We start from the raw sequence: 16,887 nt of genomic DNA on the forward strand, positions 1-16,887 counted from the left end.
TTAATGACACTGAAGGACTGACCCTTTTACTCTGGGACTTTTTTTTCTTACCTTTTAGATGTTAAAATAGCAGATAGTTGTGAGGCTTTTGCTTTGGTTTTGTTTTTTATGTCCTTGGCAATATTAAAAGGTGATAACTGTAGGTGCCCCTAGTTTTAAAAAATTCTCCCTGGTCCTGAAATCCAAAACTCTGGCCAACAGATATTTTGTAAGACACCAAAGTATCCCATGTTGTTTGTATGCTTTGTGGGTCATCTGAACAATTATTTTATAGGTAAATGTTTATTTCACAATTTTCCTGACAGAGCATGCTCTATATAGTTAACTGTTTTCAAAGGCAAAGGATGCAGTTTCTGTAAGTCCGATGTTCTCTTCTAAGGAACCAGATAGTTGCTGTAATACAATCTGCATTTTCAGTATTCACTTATTGACTGAATATCAATAAATGTGCTTATCATACACTAGGTCCTAGGTGAATACAAATATGAGTAAGTCATTGCCCCTGCCTTCAAGGGAATCCTAGACTAGGGAAGAAGACTGAGGTTTAAACAATGGTGCAGGCTGTGAGTACTCGGAGCCAGGAAGAAAAAAGTGCCTAACTCCGTACTGGACAGCTTTATAGAGGAAATACATTTTTACCAAGGAGTAGTCAAGGAAAGGCATTCTAGGCAGACATCTGCCAAGACTGGTAACCTGGATGAATGTGTTGCATTAGGGAGACATTCCCTGCAACTTCAACATGGGAACATGGGGGAGGGTGGCAGAAGATAAAGCTGGAAAGGCATTGCGGTCATTTCATATTCCACAGCTACTTGTTACTGAAGAAAAGACTTTCATACCTGCAGGCCAAGAAAAGGCGTTAGCAAGAAAGCTGTATTTCATAATACCTTTATTCGTTAGCCTCTCCTCACTGAATGGGTTTCACAATTGCCACTGTAATTTAATGTGGGTTAATGTCTTTGAATATGATTCAAAGAGTTAGCTACCAGACAACAGCACAAAGGAAACCTGACATATGCATTTTTGCTGACCATAAACTTATGCTGAGCCCTGGGTAAGCCTCAGCTGCCATGAGAGCAGATGCCATGGTCGCCATCCCTGGAGCCACAGACTCTGGGGAGCAGCGGGAGCCTGCCCCACCGGGGCCTGGCCTGCCCACATCTGGAGCACTGTGCTTGGGTCTGCATCCCTTGCAGAGGAAAGATAGATAAAATCTCGAGGAAATGGCCTAGAAACCATCATAAGGAAAAATGAAATGAAAGAGGGTCAGGACAACTTCCTTTGGTCATCTTAACAGATTTCTGGAGGCAGAGGCAGATGACTTACAATGGGTTGCAACAGTGGACTGAATGAAAATTGGAGAGACTGATTTGGGGTCAATGTAAGAAATAATTTTTGAGGAGCTTTTCTTTTTCCTCATCATGTAGTGCTCTGCGATGAGTTTGATAAAATATGGAAGTGTTCTGACAGAAACAGGATAAATATATTCATCTATGGAAATGCTGTAGAAAACAATCCTATATTGAAACGACAATTGGAGCTCTGGAACTCATTACATCTTTTTTTCTTTTAGACGGGAGTCTCACTCTTGTCACCCAGCCTGGAGTACAGTGGTGCAGTCTCGGCTTACTGCAACCTCTGCCTCCCGGGTTCAAGCAATTCTCCTGCCTCAGCCTCCCAAGTAGCTGGGATTACAGGTGCATGCCACCACACCTGGCTAATTTTTATATTTTTAGTAGAGATGGGGTTTCACCATGCTTGCCAGGGTGGCCTCGAACTCCTGACCTCAAGTGATCTGCCCACCTTGGCCTCTCAAAGTGCTGGGATTACAGGTGTGAGCTACCACGCCCAGCCCCATCTTTAAATTCTAAGAAATTTTAGCATTTTTCCCCCATTTTTTAAGTATCCGACTCCTGACTTTACCACCCTTATCTTTACATTAACCCAATTAATTGTGAATTTCCTTATTTTTTAGTATCTGACCAAAAGGATACCACAGAACCCAAGATATCAGCATGTCAAATCAAGACTGGACACTGGTAAGTAAAGAATAGAAAATAAGAATTTTTTTAAAAATCCAGTGGTTAATTATTGACAGAAAGCAACCTAACATGCCTAGTATAAATCACAGCTAAGCGTTTCTCACTGTTTTGCCTGATGTCTTTCTGGGCTCAGGATTTATCCTTGAAAGATGTTTTTCAGGTTATCAGTAAAAATTTATATTCATATTATTTAGCTTATTATTCCTTACCACATAAGAAATAATATAAACTGAGAAAGTGAAATTCCAGAAATGAAAACCATTGTTCAATAAGTTTCAGTGCTGAAGCTAAATAAATATCAGGAGGTCAGCCTCTATTTTGGAATACCTTAGGTATATTCCTTTAAACTGGCAGTAATAGATTAGACACATGCATATTTGTTCAATGCAGTGTTGGCAAAATGCTGACCATATATGAAGTTATGGACTATGAGAGATGTAAAGATGAGTATGAATTGTGTCTCTTTTTAGTCAAAGAGCTTAGATTCAAGTGGAGGCAGACAGACTTGAATGAGTAACCAAAATACCGGTCAGAATTTAATTAGTGCTGCAGTGCAGGTAAAATGAACTGCTTATTTCCATGCTGTCCTCATTTTTCAGTGTTGTGATAAAGACTGTTGCCCAGATCCTAGTGGATTTGCAGTCTTGTGAGGTTTTGGTTGGTTGTTTTTGGTTTTTTTCAACCTTTTAAACCCTGATGTGGAAAATTCATGTGATTAAAATGGTTTTGCTAGTGGATTGGGGTACTGTATGCCTTTAGCAATACCAGATTTTCCACCAGTAACCTCAAGACAATTGAGAAAAATAAATGACGATGTTGATTTTGTTTGAATCATCTTCTTCATTTTGTTTCTCTTTCTTCAGTCTCCTTTAAAAACCATTATCTTCCATTATGCGTGTTTCTTCATATAAAATAGACTGAAATTCAGTGTTTTAAATTCACCTCATTTGCAGATGCTATTTCTTGGTACCCTTCATTCAAACATTTCCATGCCATACAGGTATTTATCCTTGCAAATATCCTGTTTGATGGGCAGGTGAAAATATTATCTGTTTTAGAAGAGGAGGAAATTGTGGCACAGGGAGTTTGTCATTTATTCAGAGTTCAGTAATGGAGATAGAACTAGGATTGTATGCAGGATGAGGAAGTCAATACTGGACATCTGGTGCCAAGTCTGGTGTACTGTTTCTTAGGCCATACTGTTCCTGCATTTCCCCCAGCCTTGCTTCTTCTGCCACAAAAACCCTCAACTCCTTCATCTCTACCCATCTAACCCCTAATTGCAACTGTGATCCACCCTTCTGAAGTAAGTGATTCTGTGAGGTAAGCACCTAGATTTAAAATGCTGTATTTTTTCTGAGGAGTTTAGATATTATTTTACAGAGTACTATAAAGGAAGGAATTTCTTTTGGCATCTATATGCTTTCTTATAATTAAAACTTTAAGAGCTTAGGTTTATTTCAGATATATAGATTTGTCTATGCCTTCATAGTTTGTTTTTTTTCTCGTGGAAATTAAACTGGGATTTGTTAATGACAGCTCCCTTCTTCCTCTTTAATTCTTTAATTCTTTTTTTTTTTTTTTTTTTTTTTTTGAGCCGGAGTTTTGCTCTTGTTACCCAGGCTGGAGCGCAATGGCGCGATCTCGGCTCACCGCAATCTCCGCCTCCTGGGTTCAGGCAATTCTCCTGCCTCAGCCTCCTGAGTAGCTGGGATTACAGGCACACGCCACCGTGCCCAGCTAATTTTTTGTATTAGTAGAGACGGGGTTTCACCATGTTGACCAGGATGGTCTCGATCTCTTGACCTCGTGATCCACCCGCCTCGGCCTCCCAAAGTGCTGGGATTACAGGAAATTCTTTAATTCTTAACCAAAATTTAACTCAATAATGGTTCCTGAGATTAATTTCATTTTTTTGGTATTGAGATAAAAGTATATCTGCTTTTTATAATACATATTAAATACATATAGCCTTTTCTATCCTGAGATTTTTAAACTGGTTTTTTTGTTAAACTTTTAATTTTAAGATAATTGTAAATACATATATATTTTGTAAACAATGCAGAGCGATTCCACGTACCCTTTACCCAGTTTCCCAAAGAGGTAACATTTTGCAAAACTATAATGCACTATCACAACAGTCTGATGTTGATGCATACGGTCAAGATACAGAACATTTCCGGATTCCTTATGTTGCCATTTTATAGGTGCATCCATTTTCTACTCCTACCCCTTTCTTAGCCCCTGCAATCACCAGTCTGTTCTACATTGCTGTTATTTTGTCATTACACAAATGCTGTATAAATGGAATCATGTAGTATGCAACCTTTTGGAGTGGCTTTTTTACTTAGTGTAATTTTCTGGATATTCATCCACGTTGTTGCATGTATCAGTAACTTGTTCCATTTTATTACTGGCTGGTATTCCATGATATGGATGTACCAAGTTTAACCATTCACCTGTTGAAGGACATTGGGGTTGTTTCCACTTTTTGGATATTAAAGTAAAAGTGCTATAAACACTCATGCACGTATTTTTGTTTGAACTGAAATCTTTGTTTCTCTGCGGTAAGTGCTCAGGAGTACAACTGCTGATCATAACATAGTTTACTGTGTAGTTTTTTAAGAAAATGCCAAGCTGCTTTCCAAAGCGACTGTACCATTTTACATTCCCATCAGCAATGGATGAATGATTCCTTTTCTCCATATCCTTGTCAGCATTTGGTGTTGTCACCAGCTTTTTTTTTGGCCATTCTGATACCTGTATGATGGCATATCATTGCAGTTTTGTTTTGGTTTGTTTTATTTTTGAGACAGAGTCTCACACCATCACCCAGGCTGAAGTTCAGTGGCATGATCTCTGCTCACTGCAACCTCTGCCTCCTAGGTTCAAGGGATTCTCCTGTCTTAGCCTTGTGAGCAGCTGGAATTACAGGTGCGCTCCACCATGCCTGGCTAATTTTTCTATTTTTAGTAGAGACGGGGTTTTGTCATGTTGGCCAGGTTGGTCTCAAACTCCTGCCTCAAGTGATCCACCTGCCTTGGCTGGGATTACAGGCATAAGCCACCTTGCCCAGTACCCATTGCAGTTTTAATTTGCATTTCCCTGTGGCAGTGGTGAACATATTTTCACTTGCTTGTTTTCTGTATATCCTTGGTGAAATACCTGTTCATATCGTTTGTCTATGTTCTAATTTGTTTGCTTTTTTACTGTTGAATTTTGAGAGTTCTTTACACATTCTAGCTACTGGTCCTTTGTCAAATATATGGTTTGCAAATATATTTTCCTAGTCCGTAACTTGCCTTTTCATCCACCTAACAGGGTCTTTTGAAGAACAAAAGTTTTTAATTTTGATGAGGTCCATTTTACCCACTTTTCCTTTTATGGATCATGATTTTGTTATCAAGTCTAAAAAGTCTTTTCCTGGCCTGGATCCCAATGATTTTTTTTTTCTATCATAATTGTTTTTATAAAAGTTTTATAGTGTTATATTTAAGTCCATGATAAATTTTGAGGTAATTTTTATATGTAAGTGGTATGACTCACATTAAGACTGTTTTTGCTTATGGATATTCAATTGGTCTGGTGCCATTTGTTTAAAAGGTTACCTTCTCTCCATTTAATTTTGTGCTCACCTTTGTCAAAAATCAGTTGGGCATATTTATATGGGTCTATTTCTGGTTTCTCTATTCTGATCCCATGATCCATGTGTCTGTCTTCTGCTGATACCATAGGCTTTATTACTATAGCTGTATAGTAAATTAGATACTTAAAATTGGTTAGACTATGCCCACTTTTTTTTCTATTTTTCTTTCTTTCTTTTTTTTTTTTGAGACAGGGTCTTACTCTGTCACCCAGGCTGGGGTGCAGTGGTGCATTCTTGGCTCACTGCAACCTCTGCTTCCCAGGCTCAAGCAATTCTCCCACCTCAGCCTCCCAACTAGCAGGGACCACAGGCGGGTACCATCATGCTTGGCTAATACTTTTTTATTTTTTGATAGAGACGGGGTTCTACCATGTTGGGCAGGCTAGTCATGAACTCCTGACCTCAAGTGATCCACCCACCTCAGCCTCCTAAAGTGTTGAAATTACAGGCATGAGCCACAGTGCCCAGCCTTGCTTTTTCTTTATACAAGTATTTTAGCTATTCGAACTATTCTAATTCCCTTGCCTTTCCATATCAATTTTAGAATAATCATATTTACATTTACTTTTTAAATGCTGTGATTTTGACAGGAGTTGCATTAAGACTGTTTATCAATTTAGGGAGAAATGACATATTTACTGCATTGAGTAACCACTAGTCTACTTTCTGTATCTATGGATTTGGTTCTTCTGAACATTTCATGTAGATGCATGAAATGTAGCTTTTTACGTCTGGCTTCTTTCACTTAGTGTAATGTTTTCAAGATTCATCTATGTTGTAGCATGTGTCAATTCTTCATTCCTTTTTATTGCCAAATAATCTTCTGTTGCATAGCTATTCCACGTTTTGTTTACCTACTCATCAGTTGATGGACATTTGGGTTGTTTCCAGTTAGTGGACATAGTGCTGCTAAGAACATCAGTGCACAAAGTTTTGTGTGAACATGTGTTTTTAATTCTCTTGAGCATATACCTAGGACCTGAATTGCTTTTCATATGGTAACTGCTTTTCATATGATAACTATTTTTTGAGCAACTGCCAAACTGTTTCCACAGCAGCTACACCACTTCACACATTCCCAGCAGCGATGTAGGAGGGCTCTATTTTCTCCACATCATCACTAATGCTTGTTATTATCCATCATTTTCATTATACCCATCTTTGTGGGCATGAAGTGGTATCTTATTATGGCTTTGATTTGCATGTTCCTAATGACTAATAATGTTTGAGCACCTTTTCCTGTGCTTTTTGGCATTTATATATCTCCTATGAAGAAATGTCTATTCAAATCATTTGCCTATATTTACGTTGGGTTATTTTTCTTCTTATTTGTTGAGTTATAAGAGTTCTTTTGGGCGGGAGCGGTGGCTCACGCCTATAATCCCAGCACTTTGGGAGACTGAGGCGGGTGGATTGCCTGAGCTCAGGAGTTCAAGACCAGCCTGGGCAACATGGTGAAACCCCGTCTCTATTAAAATACAAAAAATTAGCCAGACTTGGTGGCATGCATCTGTAGTCCCAGCTACTCAGGAGGCTGAGGCAGGAGAATTGTTTGAACCTAGGAGGCGGAGATCCAAGATCACGCCACTGCACTCTAGCCTGGGTGACAGAGAGAGGCTACATCTCCACACACACACACACACAAAAGAGTTATTTTATGTATTCTGGATACTAGAGTCTTGTCAGAAATACGATTTGCAAATATTTTCTCCCATTCTGTGGGTTGTCAAGGGTTTTCTTTTACTTAGCTGGAGGAGTAGCTAAGTACATCTACCCATCTTTCTGGAAGCAGAAGTCTCCCAAACTAGTCTTACAAAGCTTTTAGAAGGACCAAAGTGTGTTTCATTGCTTAAAACTCAAAGTATTTTAAAGTCAGTGTGGGAGAGAAATCTTATTCTAGTGTTTGATTTTTTTTGTTGTTGTTTCAAATTTAGAAATTATTCTAAAGTCAATTTAGGGGAAAGATTTTTATTTTATTGCTTGTGATTCTGTGCATTTTTGTGACTTACTGCGCTGTGTATTCAGAAAATATTTTCTACCTAGTGTGCAGCAGCCTATGCATTATGTGCCAAGATACAGATCCCTACAGCCCTTTGGGTAGGCAGCAGGGCCTAGAGCAACCCAAACCCAGCATTTTATCTACATGTTATCATTGTATGTGTGTCATGAGGTGAAAAGGGTGAGGAGTTAAGAAAACAATCCGGGCATGGTGGCTCATGCCTGTAATCCCAGCACTTTGGGAGGCCAAGGCCAGTGAATCACAAAGTCAGGAGATCGAGACCATCCTGGCCAGCGTGGTGAAATCCTGTCTTTACTAAAATACAAAAATTAGCCAGGTGTGGTGGCGCGTGCCTGTAGTCCCAGCTACTCAGGAGGCTGAGGCAGGAGAATCGCTTGAACCCAGAAGGCGGGAGGCAGAGATTACAGTGAGCTGAGATTGCACCACTGTACTCCAGCCTGGCGAAACAGTAAGACTGTCTCAAAAAAAAAAAAACAAAAAAAAAGAGAGAAAAGGGACCTTATAGTCCAAATAAGAGGACAGCATTTCTACCTGTGGTATGTTTTTAAGCTCTGCAATCAGAGCATTGGAAATAGGTACAGGAGTGAGTGAGCATTTCTCATTTTTAGGCTAAATAGATGGATCTTTAATCTTTTCTTAGCAAACAGCAGGCAATTCAGAGTAATCACAAGAAGTCAAGAATTTTCTGATATCTCCTGTCTTCACCCAAATCACTTTCTACTGACTTCTTCAAAGACTGCTATCTTCTTCCTGGGTAAAGATTATTTTTTTGTTTTTAAACCTCTGGTTCTGCTTCTCATACAAACTCAAATACTGATGTGCAGCCATGGCTAGAAATCTCAGAATTATATTTCTTTTGTTCCATAGGTGCCTGAGTGTGTCTTACCAGCTCCCCAGCACTGCCAGACTGTGCCATGAATGGATTATACTTCTGATGAAATCCCTGGCTGCGTTTTGTTCAGTCACCACTGCAGGGTTCTTATATATTCTCAAGCACCCTCTCTGGGTTTCTGTTTTGCAGCACTGCAGGCTGATTAAGGGACACTTTCCAAACCACAGGGCTCTCCCTTCATTTGTCCCCACACTCTTTCATTGGCTGCATTGTCCTCTCATTTCTATCTGTATTCAATCTAATTTCCAATTTCTTTAGCTTCTGAAATTCTGTAGGCTTTCTCCATTCAGTCTTTTTTAGCCTTATTTTTGTCTTTTTAAAAATTTACCTTCCTGTTAATCTCTCTAGACAAACTAGTCGTTCCCTCTTTTTTTCTTTGGCCTTTACTTTTCTTGGATATTTGCTAATAGCCTTGATTGTAAGCACTCAGACTCATTATAGACTAGGTACTCTTCATTTTTATTTGTTGTTTAATTCTGTTTCTTACGTCAAAGAGAGAAATGTATGTGAAAGGCTTTTATAAACCAGAAAGCACTATACACACATATCACTTATTGAGGTTAACAAAGGACCACTGTGCCTCTTTTCATGCTTTCTGCTCTTCTGAGCCAAGAGAACTTCTCCATAAAGGAGGGAAATATTGAAGAAAAATAAAGCCATGGAGTTGTCTCTTAGCAACTGAGTTCGTGCATTATAAATCTCATCCACTTTAGACTACTGCTGCACAAAATCGCTTGCTTTTCTCATTGGCTCAGTATAAATAATGTTATTAAATTATAGGAAAACAAAACAAATGAGTCATTCATTTAATCAGTTGTATTCTGTTTTTGCATAGCACTATTGATATAGTTGGGTGGTTTCTTCCTCTTGATACTAATTATAAACTTTTGTTATGTATCTTTTATCACAACTTTAGTTGTAAACAAAGTAGAAGCTAAATACTACCTTCTGCATTTCTAGATTGCTTGATTTGTGAAGCAATATGAGTCATATATGTAGCACTTAACATACACTGTATATAAGTCAAGTTGTACATAATTTAAAGAAAATCAGATGTGTAGAAACTCAAACCAAATTGGGATGTGATTATTTACATTATAAAAGAACTCATTGTAAGGATTTTTCAGATAATAGATCTCCATAGTATATTTAATTAGCAAATACATATTTTTCCTTTTTATTTATTTATTTTTATAGCGATGGGGTCTCACTGTGTTGGCCAGGGTGGCCTCAAGCAGTCCTTCCACTTCAGCTTCCCAAAGTGCTGGAATTACAGATGTGACCTACCACACCTGGCCGGTTTTTTTGTTTGTTTGCTTGTTTATTTGTGTTGAGATAGGGTCTCACTCTGTCGCCCACATTGTAGTGCCGTGACACAATCTTGCTCACTGCAACCTCCCCTTCCTGGGCTCAGGTGATCCTCCTACCTCAACCTCTCAAGTAGCTGGGAGTACAGGGATGTGCCACCATGCCTGGCTAACTTGCATGTGTGTGTGTGTGTGTGTGTGTGTGTGTGTGTGTGTGTGTGTGTGTTATAGAGACGAGGTCTCACTATATTGTCCAGGCTGGTCTGGAACTCCAGGGCTCAAAGCAATCCTGCCTCCCCAGCCTCCCAAAGTGCTAGGATTATAGGCATGAGCCAGTGCACCTGACATTCATTCAGCAAATATTTTTTAGTGTCTCCTATGCTAGACAGTGGAAGGGGTAAAGATTGTGCATGCGTGCGTGCGTGTGTGTGTGTACGTGCCCATAAATAGTCTTCAGTGTTCCGTCTAGTAAGGTAGATAAGACAGTACAGTGATAAATGCCTTGTGAGTCATAAGCTGAGTGCTATCGAAGCTCAGAGGAGGGAAAGATCACTTCCTGCTGGGTGAGCTGTTATGAATATGTGGCGAGGTGATACATTAGAGAATGGAAGACTAAAGAGTTTGTCAAGCTAAGTAATTAAGGCAACACTGAAGAGGTAGTGAGTTGGCATCCAGCGCTAGAGCAAGGAGTTTCAGCTTTAGTTAAGAAGCAATGGGGAGCTACTGACTTTTTTTTTCTTTTTCATCAAAAAGTTTTATCTAGGAAAATGTATCTGTCAGTAATGTGTAATTTCAATTTTTTTAAAATAGTTCTTGGATAGTCTTAGACTCCTTCTGTACGAAACAAAGCCATGTTTATAAATAAGTGAATTATGAAATGGATTCATTTCCAATCTTTTTAAAAGGTAGTAAGAAACTATTTTCAGAGGCAATTAGATGCAGTAAGATAGGCTGCAATCTTAGTTAAGATCTAAGCAGTGTACAAAGTGGGATAAAAATGCTACTTTTCATGCTTTCTCAAACCATTTTTAGGGATTTTTTTGTGTCAGCCATCCTGCTATCTCATTTGTCCAATTAAAGTGTCAGAAATCCTCCATTCTCCTTTTTTCCCCGTTCTCGGATAGAATGAATGTCTATACTGAAAAGAACTCATCAGTAGTCCTCTCAGATTTGTTGAGAATTTTGCCAAATATTTGTATAACTCTGCAGAATACTTTGTTTCTCAGCCTTCTCCTTTAGGGAGAAAACAAATAGTGGGCATGATGGCTTACCCTTACCTTTCTGCATTGTGGTGAGGGTTGGCTGATACAAGATAAAGTGTTATGTGTAATTACCCTGAAATGTTCATAATTAATGGAGAAATGAAATGTAGACACTTTGTTAGTAGAAACCACTGTGGTTTGGAAGCAGTGTTTCAGTAATAAAAACTGGATAAATAAGCTTGACTAGTGTTTTTCATTCCTCAGGGAATTTACGACGTAAGATGATCCCCACCTCTCACTATTAAGGAAGTAGCATTTCCTACAAATTTATCTCATGATTAATTGTGTTTTTCTTACAACAACACAACAGGAAAAGATGTGTTTTCCAACAGGTTGGAAATGTGAATCCTGGCTTAGTTACTAACTTGCCGTGTCACCAGATAAATCAAGTGATCCTTTTTGTCCCTCATTTTCTGACTAGACTGCCTGAAGCTTCCCTAGCTGAAAGAAACTACCTGCCACGTCAGCAACACGCAACTGTGGGTGACTCAGGGACATATAACCTAAAGCTACTGGGTAAAATACTGTAAGAATAAGACTTGGGAAGCTGAACAGTGTACTGATTTGCTGTCTTCCCTCATTGTTTTGACCAAGCAAGTCTACACCCGAGTTCAGAGTTGCAGTGGGCAGGAGGGATGTGTGTTCAGGAAGAAATTGTGGCTTCTGCTCTGAAGATCTGATCACATCTCAAGTCAACTGCAGTCTGAAGAACCTAGGAAAGATCGTATTTGGTTCTAATCCTGGTGATATTTGGGCCTCTTCTGAGAGGTTCTCAGTGTCTCTCTTGAGAAGGCTTAGGCCTTCCCGAAAGAAAAAGAAAGAGAGAGAGAAGAAAGAAAAAAAAAGAAGGAAAGAAAGAAAAAATAACAATTGCAGTTTTTATTCCATGATGAATTTATGGTAAAGATTTAATAATAGCCAATGAAATAAGTTGTTTTTTGAAAATGTATTTTGGGTTTCAGAACAAGAAGAGAAGTTCATAATAGTCCTTGAAATGTCAGTTCATGCTATTAATTGAAAGCATTTCTTTCATCTGCTGTTGGGGCTGCATCTGACTGGATCCTCTCCAGGCTTAAAAAGTTAGGAGCACTGTTGTAGAAATGAAAAATTATTTTGAATGATACCTTTTAGGTGTCAGAAAGAGCTTGCTGCATTGAATTGAATCAAATCGAAGCACACTCAGTAAAAAATAATAGCCCCTGGCTTGACAGCTTAATTTCGTTGGAAACCAGAAGGTTCCCGGCTGAGTTTTTGAATCTGAAAACCTCCAAACCACCATGGCCAGTGCCTAGGATTGTAAAACCATATTATAAAACATGAGGGCTGGGGGCTGTCCACAGTGGTGAGAATCTGCTGTTATTTCTCAGTACATCAAATCTATGCTGAATACTAGTGTGTAGACTGTAGTCTAGTTCAGACTGCAGTGTGAGCATGAATAGTGGAAGAGCAAGTTCAGGAGAGAGAAGGAAACTGTGAAGACAAAGCCAAGAGGAGAGGGTTGCTTAGGTAATCACAAAGGCACATTTTAGGCATTCAAAGAACACTGCTTCCTTTTTGCTCCTCTTCTGTATATCTTCCCCACAAAAAGATTGTTGAGGGGGCAAGGGAGATAAAAGGAGGAGAAAAACATAGACTCAAAAAGAAAAATAAATTGATAAAAAATGATCATCTGTATCTCCTGGAAGTTTTCAATGTTTTGGGGGTATGCACCTCAGCTTAAACACATTCTACCAAAACATTTCCCTCAGCTCTGCAGCTTTTAATAATGCTGTATTATCCAAAAGATTTTTCCTATGTGTGGCCAGTTTGCTGCTGTCCAGAATCCCCTAAGGACAGGTTAGGAAAGCTTAGGGAATATCTTTCCTCCATTCTGTTTCCACAGTGGTACTCATTTTCTTCCATTTAAAGTATATCTAAAATCCTTATTTTCTTTTTAGGTAACAGTATGACTAAATATACTGAGAAGCTAGAAGAGATTAAGAAAAGTAAGTAACACTCTTAATGGTTTGGGGAAATGGAAGTCTATAGTTATTCTATAAGTTGGTTCTGAACTAACAATCATGTTCTACAGCTGACAGGCACAGAGAGCTATGGATGGGCAGATAAGCCTAGCAGGTACCTCAAGGGCTGTGGGAGATCCTGGGTGCTATCCTGGGCAGCTCCTCAGATTGTGGCCTGTGGGCCTAAATTCTGCCCTACTTCCATGCCATAGGAGACATTGATGTTGGCGTGTAGAGTCAGATCTGGTGGAATGAGCTCTATTTAAGCTTCTAGTGTCATTGTGCTACAGTCTTCATGCCCTTCTTCAAGATATTTCATCTTTTCTGTCTTATTATGTCTCTATTTGAGATAGGGGTAATAATATCTTTCTTCAGAACATTCTCGTATGTATAAATGAGAGTATTCATGGAAGACAGGGATATGAGAACTTAGTGTTAAACGCATTATCAATTCATTGCAGTCTGTTTTCTTTTCATTAAAAATCATATTTCATCTACATCCTTTTAAAAAACAAATCTGCAAAGATATGTTACCAGTCATTGAGTGCATTGCCCTTGCACAAAATCATAATTTTTCAATCTATGTCTAAAACTGACGTAAAGTGTACACTTCAAGGCCAGAATTAAGGAAGAAATAGAAACATCTATTTTCTAAGATGAATTTGCTCATATCTTGAATAAAAGAACCCAGTGCTAGGGAGATTATTTAGTTAATGGTGGTAAAGAGGTACTCTGATTGATCATAGTTCAGGACTTGGCTCTAGTAATGTACATCTTCTTGAAAGAGAAAATTACACATCCAGAATACACCAGAACATTTTATTTTTTTACACAGAAGACCCTTTCATTTGAAATCAAAGTGTTCCATTTGAATTGCTGCAATATTGGGAAACCCTAACAATAGATGTGGACTCAGGAGCTGCTTTATGCTGTGTTTTCATTTGCCATGTTCAGCTGTAACATGCTACAGACTTCTTAAAAATATGTAATGTCACAGTATCCTCTTTTTTTCTAAACATTTTATGTAAGTATATGTATTTTAAATATCTATATAAAATATATACTTTTAAACTCTGGAGAAAGATCTCATTTACTCACCTTCAGTTCATTGTTGCCATCCTTAACTCATCCAAGGCAGGCAGAATCCAGCTGGCCTGCTTCTTTTTGGGTTTGTTGTCTCTGTCACCTCTCATCCATTTGCAGCTGAGTGCGAGTTCACATGTCCTCACTAGAAATTTGTCCCATAAAAAGGTCCCATTCCACCCAGGTTGCCAGAACCTCACTTAAAATATTTCTTCAAAGTACAATGTGGTTTCTTTAATATCTAAACCTCATGTGGAGGTGACCTCCCAGAAGAAATACCCTTGGAATAGAGCCTTGAAAATGCTTGCTTCCCCGTCCCTCTGTAGGAGTGGAGGGCTTCCTTTTAGTAGAGCAGGAGGTTCCTGTTACCCCATTTCACACACTTTGTGCTGATTCCCTGACAGAATTGCTTTAGATTCTCATTTGACATCTACATTTTGGAAGATATTTCCTTTTTCTTTCACCATTTTCTGTTGTAATCATTCTTTGGGGTTGAAAGGGAGGAGAATATTCCTTTGTTTCATGATACCCTAGACCCATCACTTTACTCAGATTACCTTAGATGCCATTTCTTTCTGTGAAACCACAGACCTTGTTCTGTTACTTCCTTTGATTCGTCTTCCACTGTGAGCCCAACTTCCCTTTGCTAATAACACGTTTCAACAGAGCCCTGAAAATGCAGAAATCCTTTGTAATCTGAATATTCTTTCCACTCTACCTGGAGAAAATAGACACTCTGTGTCTATTGACAATTTACAAAGCCCATTCTTGGTTTCTGGTGGTTAGATGACACTAGTTGGACCCATTGTGAAACATCCTAGATAGTCAGGTCTCTGTCCTTCCAGTAACTCGAGAGAGACAGACTTAGATCCGAGACTTACTGGAGAAGCAAACCTTGATAACATATCTGAAACTAGGATTATTTGTCTTCAACACAGAGTTTGGGAGAAGACACAGTAGCAGAAGCTCCATTCTTAAAGCTCTGTTCACTCTTGCAAGGACAGACTGACAGAGCCTTCCAAGTCATCCTTTTTAGAAAAATTTAAACTTACCATAAAACGTCTAGTTTGATCTTTTATCTCTGAGTAATAATGTCAGAAAGTCCTACTGATGGCTGCCCTTCTAAACCAGAACCAGGTACGTAGAGTTCAGGTTCAAATATGTAGGGGGCTTCTAGTGCTTGTGCAGAAGACAGTAGAAATGTCAATCTTTAGAATAAAGCAGTCTTTCTATGTTTGTATAAATGAATCTCTGTTTAGTTAAAGGGGATTTTAAAGTGTGCATTTTATGCTTAGAAGCATTTCAAACTATGTTAACCATACCAAAAGAATATCAATGGATAAATGTCACAGTGCAAACTACTTGACAGCTGTTGGCTGTTTCCATTTGCTGATTTATTGTTGTTTTGGTTTGCCTAAATGACTTTTGGTGGGCAAGTTGGTGGCAATCAAAAGGAACACTGTAGTTATTTGGTTGTACTTTGTAAAGCCTCAGCTTGGCCTATTTGGGTCTGCATCCTGGCAGGTTTTACAAGTTCCACTGCATATAGTTGTATCTAGAAGAAGCATCTCTAAGCATTTTCTAGAAGTAATGGTCTGTTATTAGCCAAACTGCTCTCTTTAAGACATTTTGGAACAGAGAAGTTTAATCCCCTGTTTTAAAAAAGCCTTGATATATTTATAGAAGGTTAGTTTTTAAAGCAGTATCATTTCCTGACTCTTGAGCCTTAAGTTGCTTAGTAAACCAAGATTACATTATCCTCCAAAGTAACCACCCAGTCTGTGCTGGTTTTTGGAAAGTTCATGGAAGTGATTAGTAACACCAGGTAAATAATCTTAAATACCTTTAATCCTTTCCTTTGTCGCTAGGAGTCTTGGTATATGAGACATTTATGCCGTGAAGGTCATAGCAGTTAACCAGTTAACCTTTAGTAATTCTGAAATAATGAGGTAGCATTTAGGGAGTCATGGGTACCAATATAAAAACCTAGGTGAGGAGGAAAGGATGAGGGTGGGCAGGGTTCAACACTGAAAACCATTCAGAATTTGGCTGTCATCTTCAAAACAGTTTAAGGAAGCTAACCTTTAACACGTATCTCTGGAACAGATACTAGATAAAGTGAGATTGGCTTAGTTTTTAATAACTGTTTAGTGTGATAGGAAGAATTATTAACACAGGTGCAGAAGTACCTATATTTGAGTTACAGCTCAGAACTGTAAAGACAGCACTGAAAAATATTGATGTTTTAAGTTTATTTTTTTTGTTGTTGAGACACAGTTTCACTCTTACCCAGGCTGGAATGCAGTGGTGCAATCTGGGCTCACTGAAACCTCCGCCTCCCAGGTTCAAGTGATTTTTATGCCTCAGCCTCTCTAGTAGCTGCGATTACAGGTTTGCACCACCACACCCAACTAACTTTTGTATTATTAGTAGAGACAGCATTTCACCATATTGGCCAGGCTGGTCTCAAACTCCTGAACTCAAGTGATCCACCTGCATCAGCCTCCTAAAGTGTTGAGATTACAGGCATAAACCATCAAATCTGGCTTAAGTTGGTTTTTATTTTGTTTTTTTAAATGGTGGGGCTAGACGTGCTGGCTCACTTCTGTAATCCCAGCACTTTGGGAGGTCGAGG

General features: G+C 38.8%; 1 protein-coding gene across 6 annotated transcripts in view; it reads left to right on the forward strand.

Moving 5' to 3' along the window:
- The window catches only part of CEP41 (centrosomal protein 41), a 51,145-nt gene that overhangs the window by 14,182 nt on the left and 20,076 nt on the right, over positions 1 to 16,887 (forward strand). For 3 of the 6 annotated variants that reach the window (XM_012474054.2, XM_012474056.3, XM_012474057.3), the window contains exons 2-3: positions 1,976 to 2,039; positions 13,107 to 13,154. In XM_012474054.2, the coding sequence (XP_012329477.1) occupies positions 1,976 to 2,039; positions 13,107 to 13,154 (112 nt within the window). Of the gene's footprint in view, positions 1 to 1,975; positions 2,040 to 3,265; positions 3,366 to 11,794; positions 12,070 to 13,106; positions 13,155 to 16,887 lie in introns of those variants that run through there. The other 3 variants (XM_064373484.1, XM_012474060.2, XM_012474061.2) reach the window with 3 other exon arrangements.

The sequence above is a fragment of the Aotus nancymaae genome, unplaced genomic scaffold, assembly GCF_030222135.1.
Source record: "Aotus nancymaae isolate 86718 unplaced genomic scaffold, 86718_ANA_hifiasm-v0.15.2.pri h1tg000002l, whole genome shotgun sequence".
Taxonomy (NCBI): domain Eukaryota; kingdom Metazoa; phylum Chordata; class Mammalia; order Primates; family Aotidae; genus Aotus; species Aotus nancymaae.